This window comes from Nematolebias whitei, chromosome 8 (assembly GCF_014905685.2).
Source record: "Nematolebias whitei isolate Nwh7 chromosome 8, NemWhi1, whole genome shotgun sequence".
Taxonomy (NCBI): Eukaryota; Metazoa; Chordata; class Actinopteri; order Cyprinodontiformes; family Rivulidae; genus Nematolebias; species Nematolebias whitei.
In genome coordinates this window covers 1,543,563-1,553,281 of record NC_056505.1, presented here as the reverse complement: position 1 = coordinate 1,553,281, position 9,719 = coordinate 1,543,563, and the positions used below count along the sequence as shown (strand labels likewise).

Below are 9,719 nucleotides of genomic sequence, written 5' to 3'. Positions count from 1 at the left end.
CAAAAACATGGTCTGGTTATTAGGTGGGTTTTCTCCGGGTACTCCGGTTTCATCCCAGAACAAAAACATGGTCTGGTTATTAGGTGGGTTTTCTCCTGGCACTCCGGGTTCATCCCAGAACAAAAACATGCCTGAAAGGCTGATGCAGTTGAGGTGGCGGGGGGGGGAGGTGGGTTTTCTCCGGGAACTCCGGTTTCATCCCAGAACAAAAACGTCCATCCATCCATCCATCCATCCATTTTCTTTACCCGTTTATTCCATTTTGGGTCACGGGGGTCGCTGGTGCCCATGTCCAGCAATCACTGTGCGAGGGGCGGGGTGCACCCTGGACGGGTCGCAAGTCCATCACAGGGCCACATAGAGACAAACGAGACAAATAACCATTCACTCTCTCACTCACACCTAGGGACAATTTAGAGTTACCAATCAGCCTAACATGCATGTTTTTGGACTGTGGGAGGAAACCGGAGTACCCGGAGAAAACCCACGCATGCACGGAGAGAACATGCAAACTCCACCCAGAAAGGCCCCTGGACCGGGGTTTGAACCAAGGACCTGCTCGCTGAGAGGCAGCAGCTCTACCAGTTACGCCACCGTGCTGCCCAGAACAAAAACCATGGTCATGTTATTAGGTGGGTTTTCTCCGGGAACTCCGGTTTCATCCCAGAACAAAAACATGGTCTGGTTATTAGGTGGGTTTTCTCCTGGCACTCTGGTTTCATCCCAGAACAAAAACATGCCTGATAGGCTGATGCAGTTGATGCAGTTGATGCAGTTGAGGTGGAGATTGGGGGAGGTGGGTTTTCTCCGGGTACTCCGGTTTCCTCCCACAGACCAAAAACATGAATGTTAGGCTGATTGGTAACTCTAAATTGTCCCTAGGTGTGTGTGAGAGAGTGAATGGTTTTTTGTCTCGTTTGTCTCTATGTGGCCCTGTGATGGACTTGCGACCCGTCCAGGGTGTACCCCGCCCCTCGCACAGTGATTGCTGGACATGGGCACCAGCGACCCCCGTGACCCAAAATGGAATAAGCGGGTAAAGAAAATGGATGGATGGATGGGTTTTCTCCAGGTACTCCGGTTTTATCCAAGAACAAAAACATGCCAGTTAGGCTGATGCAATTTAGGTGTGGCAGGGAGACCGGCGAGGCAATATTTCCGGTGGGCGGCCAGGAGACATCACAGGGCAGGGGCTCCGGGGGGAGGCCAGGAGATCCTTCACTCGGCAGGAGCTGTGTCCTCCTGGACCAGCAGTTCTGCAGCTGGTGTAGAAATCAGGGGGGACTGCAGCTGGCATGGGGACCAGGGGAGTTGTAACTGGTATAGAGACCGGGTGGGCTGCAGCTGGTGTGGAGCACTGTAAGATGCAATAAGTGGACTTTACTTAAAAAAATTTATGCTAACTCGTTGCCTCAAAATTTTCAATTTTTTTAACTTAAAAATGTTGTTTGTTCAACTACTATGTATATGTTAAGTTTGCACAACTCAAATAACTTGATCATTTTGAATACATGTATGCATGTATGTAACAGTATGTATGGCGGGAGTGGTTGCGCAGAGGTTAGAAGATTTGTCTTTCATCCGAAAGACTGCAGTCTGAGGAGCTGTACTAAGCTCAGTCTTATACAGTAAATAACACCTTCTCATAGTGGATCAACCATTTTGATGATGTTATCACAGCATTGGTAGTTCAGTGGTAGAATTCTCGCCTGCGATGTGGTCGAGAGGCCCGGGTCCGATTCCCGGCCAATGCAGTAACATTTTCAGGAACAAAGTTTCAGCCTGCCTTAGCAATGACCACCACCTTCCAACATCAGTAGAGAGGAGAGGGATTCACTCACCACTCTCAGCAAGGACAAAAACATCATCATCCTCCCAGCAGACAAGGTGCACAGTGATTTGAACCAGAAAGACTATATACCATACCATTTTATTTATAGAGCACTTAAAACAGCTACAAGGCCAACCAAAGTGCTGTACAGACAGAACAAGAGACAACACACGAAGCAATATACACAATGAAGTAAATCAGAAATATAGACATAAAATCGATGCACATAATAAATATGACGACTAACCAGTGTGGAGCATACAGGTTCAAAACACAGATCCTCTGGTGTTGAAAGATACTGGATAGTAGTGTGTTTTTAAACGGGATTTGAAAACCGAGATGGAGGGGGCCAGTCTGTCAAGCAGAGGTAACTCGTTCCAAAGTCTTGGTCCTGCTACAGAGAAGGCCCTGTCACCTCTGCGCTTAAGACAAGTTCCTGGAACTGTGAGGAGCAATTGGTCCGCTGACCTCAGGGAACGTGGTGGGATATACGGTTGTAGCAGATCAGAGAGATGGGGGGGCGACACTGTTCAGCGATTTGTAGACATGCAGGAGTATTTTGAACTGGATTCTAAGGTGAACCGGTAACCAGTGCAGTGAGGCCAAAACTGGTGTAATGTGCTCTCTTTTGCCTGTACTGGTAAAAAATCGGGCTGCTGCATTCTGGACCAGTTGTAGTCGTGCAATGGAGGTCTGACTGATACCAAACAGGAGCGAATTGCAGTAATCAAGCCTAGATGTAATGAATGCATGTATTACTGTCTCCAGGTTATTTTTGGACAATATGGGCTTCAGTTTAGACAGCTGCCTCAGCTGGAAGAAACATGATTTAACAATCATGTTTACATGATTGTTAAGTTTCAGGGAAGTGTCCATTATCACACCCAGATTAGTGACTCTTTGTTTTTCTGACAGGGTTAGAGTGGAAAGGTCAATGCAGTGGTTTGTGATCGTGTCGTTGGGAGGGAACAACATGACTTCAGACTTCTTTTCATTGAAACTTAAGATCATGAGCAAGTTATGACACTCCTTAGTGACTTAACCACTTATGAGCTGCTGAAAAGAGAGCCGAAATGGTTACAAGAAGAAGTTGATAGATTGCCTGAAAATTTTGGATCAGGACAAGGCTATTGACCCTATTCTGTACCACTGACTGTACCCAGGGGAGGCCACACCTAGTCTGTATGATTTACCTAAAATCCACAAACAAGGTGTACCTTTAAGACCAATTGTTAGCATGATCTGTCACTTACAATGTTTCCAAATACTGTATATGGTGTCTGTACTCATCCCTTTAGTTGGCAGCTCAGAACACCACATGCAGAACACCATGGACTTTGTGGATAAGGTGAGGGATGTCATCATGGAGACTGATGAAACAATGGTCTCTTTTTTATGTCACATCACTCTACACACGTTCCTGTTGATGATGCAGTAGAGGTGGTCTGTTTAAGATTAAAATCAGACACCAACCTGAGCAGCAGGACCACGCTTTCTACAGAACAACTGTGTCAACTCTTGAAACTGTGCCTGCAGTCAACCTACTTTACACATGGGGAGCAATATTATAGGCAGAAACATGGGTGTGCTATGGGGTCTCCAGTTTCTCTTGTTGTTGCCAACTTGTACATGGAGGAGGTAGAAAAGAGAGCCTTGACGTCCTTTTCAGGGACACCACCAAGTCATTGGTTCAGGTATGTTGACGACACCTGGGTTAAAATAAAATCTCAGGAAGTCCAACATTTCACTGATCACATCAACTCTGTGGATAAATATATAAAGTTCACACGAGAAGATGTAAAAAATGGCAGGTTGGCTTTCTTGGACTGTGAGGTCTCAGTTTCTGGTTGAGGAAATTTGAAAGTGAGGTGTAACACAAACCCACCCAAAGAGACCAGTATTTGCAGTTTGACTCCCATCACCCTTTGGAGCACAAGTTAGGAGTCATCAGGACTCTGTACCACAGAGCAGACAGCGCCCCCACTAGCTCAGGAGCCAGGCAGAAGGAGAACTCCTACACAAGACAGGCTCTAGAAAAAGAGGTGCCCAAAACTTTTTTCCCCGAGGGTCAATTTTAAAATCTATCAGAGGGCTGCGGGCCACATGCAATAATATTATACATGAAATGCAAATACATCTTTAAGTGAAGCCCATTGATTTATTATAGAGTTATGTAACCTTCCGTTCTGTATAAAGAACATTACAGAGCACAAAATATAACAAATCATATATAAGAAATTAAAACAAATATTGAAATTTTGGCTTTTCTACATAATTATATATAGTGCAAAATATTTAAAAAAATGTATGTCCAACAGCAACACAAGTTAACAGCAACACTAATATGAACATAATAAAAAGTCCCATTTATACCATAACTGCCAGGCTACAGAACGCACCTAACGGTAAGCCGCACATACTAAATTCAAGATAAAACATAATTTTAGCTAGTTAGCTAGATGTTAAGTACCACAATCTTGTAATCCGGAGGCTTCCTGAGGATCCAGCCCAGGTTGCATCATGAAGTGCATCTGGCGTTAAACGATTGCAAAGCTTTCGTTTGATCTCGCTCTTTTTGGAGAGCTCTGAAGAAGGGAGCAACTAAATGAAGATCAACATATCTGCATATAAATGTCCTGTTCTTCCATATGATCTGTCAACCTTCAATTTTGGTTCTCCTGCCAAAAACTTGACAGCTGGTCCCAGAACCCACTGCTCCAGTGACCACTGATCAAGAAAGCTCATCAGAGACTCTACTTCCTCAGGCGGCTGAGACGAGCTGGTCTGCAACGCTCAGTCCTCACCTCCTTCTACAGGTGTGTAGTGGAGAGCATCCTGTGCACCTGCATCATGAAGGACACCACTCACCCAGCATGCACACTTTTTGCCCCGTTCCCCTCAGAAAGGAGGTTGAGGAGCATTAAGTGTAGGACCACTAGACTGAGGAACAGCTTCTACCCTGAGGCTGTAAGACTCATGAATCTCTAACCAGGATAAACACTGAAAAATCACATCATGTTGCTGCTGATTTGTTTCATGTTACTGTCGTGCTGCTGTTTGGCGTAATGTTTTTATGCTATAGTGCTTAGTGTATTATTTAGTTGATGTTTTTCTTAGCTCATACTTTAGAGCTTATTAATGTTTTTCTTTTACATTTTATTGTTGGATGTAACTGGGACCCTGTGTACACAATCTCGTTCCACCACATGTACCACATGATACGCGAATGATAAATAAATCTTTCTGACTCTGGTACCACTGTAGTCCTAGTTTTTCTCAAGGTGTCTTACATTATGATATCTTCCCTTTTCTATGGATGTGAGAGCTTGTCCCTCACTGCAAATACTGAGAGAACAATACAGTTCTTTTAAAATAAATGTTACAGGAGGATGCTACTTGACATAAAGCACGAGACAAGACCCTTGCTGGAAAACAAGTAAAATGCTCAATAGTTAGATGCTGTAAACTGACCAGGTTTCATTACAAGGCATCTCTCTTTGTCAAAGACAATCTTGCAAATAAGAGTAAATGGAAAGCAAAAAAAAAGAGTCAGACAAACCTGGATGAATAACATCAAGGAAGGAACTGACTGTAGCTTCCCAACCTCACTCCACATACAAGTCAGAGAGTAAACCTCCAAACCACTGTTGCTAACCAACTGGAGTGTAGCAAACATCAGAATTATAATATTGAAACAGGTCTATTTATCCAGTTCTGGACATGGACAGTCTGCATAATTTCTATAGCAGCTCCAAATCTCAAGACAAAATAAATACAAACTCAGCAGGTAAATGTTGGAACAACAAGGTAATTGGTTGTATAGTGGATAATAGGATCTTTATTTTTTTATTTTTTTTCTAAGGTAAGGCTGGAGGTGTGGATTAAGAAGCTGCTGCAGCATCACAGTGGTACAGCTTTATGTGCCGGCTCAGAGTGGCTAAGAAGAGGATTTTTATTCTGTGTTGGCTCCATGGCTCTGATACTTTTATATCTTTATTTTTTTACTGTGAAATAAAATTATTTGACAGTTGAAGATGCGGCAATTATAAAAGCAGCATTAAAAAAAATAGTATACACAAATTTACTGTATATATTTGTATATATTTGTACATATATACAAATTACGATGAGTTTAATTAAAATCAATAAACATGACCAAGTGTAAAAGACAAACAAATCTTTCATAGATTTAACACAGTTTACTTTTCAAATGTAACCCTTGTGACAGCAGTCGAAGCAAATGATCAGTTCAACAAAAGACAGAACAATACGTTAGAAAACTATCATATTTACCACCATAAACATCGCACCGCCCTATATCAGCTACATTTCAAAAGTATTTGCTGCCTCAGTGCTCCGGGAGCGCGCAGACAGGGAGGAAATCAAGAGGAATGCTGCACATTTCTTCGAAATTTAACAAGATAAACACTTAAAACATTTATTTGTTTGCTCAAAATTATAGCAAAGGTGTGTCTCAGTTGAACTTTTACTTAATAAATGCACTTTAATGATCAAATTAACTGCATTTCACTGGAGCGGTGCAAGAAATGAAACTGATTTCACGATTGCTTCAAGCAGCGAGCAGAATGAAGGTGGAAGGCTATGCAAGCCAATTGTGTCATTAATAGCCACTTTTACCTATTACATGATACAACGGCATGCCATATTACTCGAGTGCCATCTAGCGGCTGAAAATAGTAGTGTTCAATATTTTTTGGTCAGAATGAATGAAAATTGTCATATCTCAGCCAAAAATTGGTTTATAAAAATGGGAAATATCTACAAATCGTATAAGTCGCAGGGCATGCAAATTATGCAAAAAACCTGTGACTTATAGGGCGAAAAATACGTTAATGTTATTTTAAGTATTGCAGTTTGGGCTAAATATAAAGAGTAGAATGTTATAATTAGGGGGCCGAGATGGTGTAGAGGCAGGGCAGCCGGCTTGGGACCCGAAAGTCCCAGGTTCGATCCCCAGTCACTGCACATCACGTGGCGTCTCTGGGCAGCATGTCTCATCCCCAAAATGTCCCCCGGGCGCTTTCAATAGCTGCCTACTGCACCACCTGGTGGTGGATGGGTTAAATGCAGAGACTAATTTCGCCATTGTATGGAAACATACAGTGCTGACATTGTGATGACATTATTATTTGTGTGGGAATCTGTGTTTTGTTCTGTCTTCTCTTTAATTTGTGTGTTTCCTGCACTCCCCAGTGTTTTTCTTTCTTGCTCAGCTCCTGTATCACCTGTTTCCAATCTCAATAACCCCAGGTGTTGGTCACTCTGTCTCCCTATAAATTCAGTGTCTTTGTGTTTCCTCCTTTGTCTGTGCATTGTGCTTCCCAGTCTGTCATGTTCTGCTCCTCCCGTCGTTTCCTCCCTCCAAGTTAGTTTTTGCTTTCCCGTCAGCTTTTGTTTTGTTTTGTTTTGTTTAAAGTAGAAATTATTTTTATCTTGGTGTCCCCTGATGTCTGCCTGTACTTGGGTTCAACATATTAACAACAGAATCATGTCAATGTGTATAGCTGTTCTTCACTTTAAATCTAAACACAAAATATAACCTCTAGTTTGAACATTTTCAGGTTATGTCTCATATATGTGTGTACACATTAAAAGGACATAATGGTCATACAACTAAAACATTTTATACATGCAGCTAAACTCAGTGGAGACATGTTTACCCCATTTTTTTATATATATATATTTAAAATAATATTTATATATATATACGTATATATATATATATATGCATATTTCATTTATAATACTTATGTTTGTCTTAATCTGTCTTTGCATTTTAGGAAACCGGATCACCAATAAATGCTGACCATTAATTTTGAAAAATACCAATTTTACCTTGGTTGAATCTTTTTTTAAATATTTTGATTTCTAGTTCAAGTAGTTTTTATTATCATTCACGTCACATATGGTACATGAGGTGGGACGAAATTGTGTACATAGGGTCCCAGTTACATCCAAGATGATTAGGTAGTTAGAGCCATGATTTAAGGAATGAAAAATAAATAAATAAATAAAACAAGCCCTGATACAAATCACAAACACAACTAAGCACCTTTTTCTATTGTACATTATATTATAAGGTTTACACCGACTAAAATATCAGCAGTTTTTCAGCCAACCTGTAACCTGTATTAATTATAAGTGTGAAAATGTGAGACTCATGTTATACATCCTGTACCAACACAAATAGAAAATCAAAAGCAACTCCAGCAGAGACTAATGACTAACACCTACTTGCTTGGTTTGAAGTACACAGGAGCCACTTCAGTTCAAGAGAATTGGTGCATTAATGCACTGCTTTGTTTTCTGCTATCAGTGTAGCACAAACACTGAAACTACCAAAGTAAGTGCAGTAGTGGAAAACTTTGCAATTACAATGTAAATATCAATTAAAATTATATATATATATATATTAAAAATTGGAGATTTTTTATGGCATATTTTTCATTCAATAGTTTGGAAGGCTAATAATCAAATGAGACCTATAACCTGTCAATATTTTTTTCATTATAATATTGAGTTCTGTTTGTCAAATATTGGGCGGAAGCATTATCTGGTAATAATGTAGGAGTTAATAATAAACTGAGAGGAGGAAAAAAGGCGCTCACAGTGTTTGCTCTTCATTTCTTTATAATTTGCACAACCAGTTCTCTTTTCAAATGCATAAATTAAATTATATTCAAACTCTGGTCCACTACCAGACATCTGGGAGTTTAAGTTTTTTTTTCTTTGGTATCTTAGCTCTTCCTAGGACTGCACTCTTCTGCACATAGATCTCTGAGGTTGTTCCTGGGATCTGTTATAGCCACTCTTCCAGTTTGGGTCACAGCACAGACTGCTCCAATGACCACTGACTCTTTGACTCTCCACAACTTCTGTATTTCCTCTTTCAGCCATTGGTATTTCTCCAGCTTCTCGTGCATCTTGTTCCTGATGTTGGTCACTTGGGATGCCATCTTCTCTTGCTTGTCGACCACCTTAATGTCCGGCTGGTTAGCCATCACCTGTTTGTTGAACTGGCTCTTGAAGTCCCACAGTATCTTGGCCCTTACATTCTCCACCATCCTTGGTGGCATCTCCTACTTTGACTGTGGGACTCCCAGTCGATATTGGCACAGATTTGTCTTTATACTACTTTGTATTTCAGCTACTTGAGTTAAGGACAAAAGTTACCAGAGATGTTTAGTTGCAGATATCGCTGCATAGGGGGGTCAAACCAGATACTGAAAGCAAAGATTCACATACTTTTGTACTCACAAATATTTAATATTGAATCATTTTCTTCTATAAAAATGACCATGTATAATATTTTTGTCTCATTTGTTTAACTGGGTTCTATTTATTTACTTTTAGGACTTCTGTGAAAATCTGATGATGTTTTAGATCATATTTATGCAGAAATATGGATAATAAAGGCTTCGTAAATTTTAAACATCACTACGTATATATATATATGTATATATATGTATATATATATATATATGTATATATATATATATATATATATGTATATATGTATATGTATGTATGTGTATATGTATATGTATGTATGTGTATTGTAGTATGACATATCCAGAGATATATTCATCAACTAAACGAGTTCTTTCATTTTTCTGGACTGTATATAACGTGCATTGAATTTAATAAAATGTATCGTGAGACGTTATTTATCTTTGACCCATCAAAATGAATGTGGTCATTTATTTACAGAATCAAAGTTTAACATCAAACATTTACATCAATTTGGCACATTGAAAAATAACAACATGGCTAATTTAGCAAGCTATACAAGTGATTGATTATCCACACGGCGGTGGATGATCAATCACTTGTATAGCTTGCTAAATTAGCCATGTTGTTATTTTTC

The 9,719-nt window shown here is 40.2% G+C and overlaps 1 protein-coding gene and 1 non-coding gene across 2 annotated transcripts in view; one reads left to right on the top strand and one right to left on the bottom strand.

Annotated features, from left to right (window-relative positions):
- The window catches only part of LOC119412963 (GRAM domain-containing protein 2B), a 16,142-nt gene extending 7,226 nt beyond the window's left edge, over positions 1 to 8,916 (bottom strand). Inside the window, exon 1 of the mRNA XM_037679974.1 lies at positions 8,689 to 8,916. Coding sequence (XP_037535902.1) covers positions 8,689 to 8,916 — 228 coding nt within the window. The remainder of the gene's footprint in view (positions 1 to 8,688) is intronic.
- On the top strand, positions 1,680 to 1,754 carry trnar-gcg. The gene has a single exon. It is a non-coding gene; the product is annotated as a tRNA-Arg (tRNA).
- Positions 8,917 to 9,719: the final 803 nt, after the last annotated feature.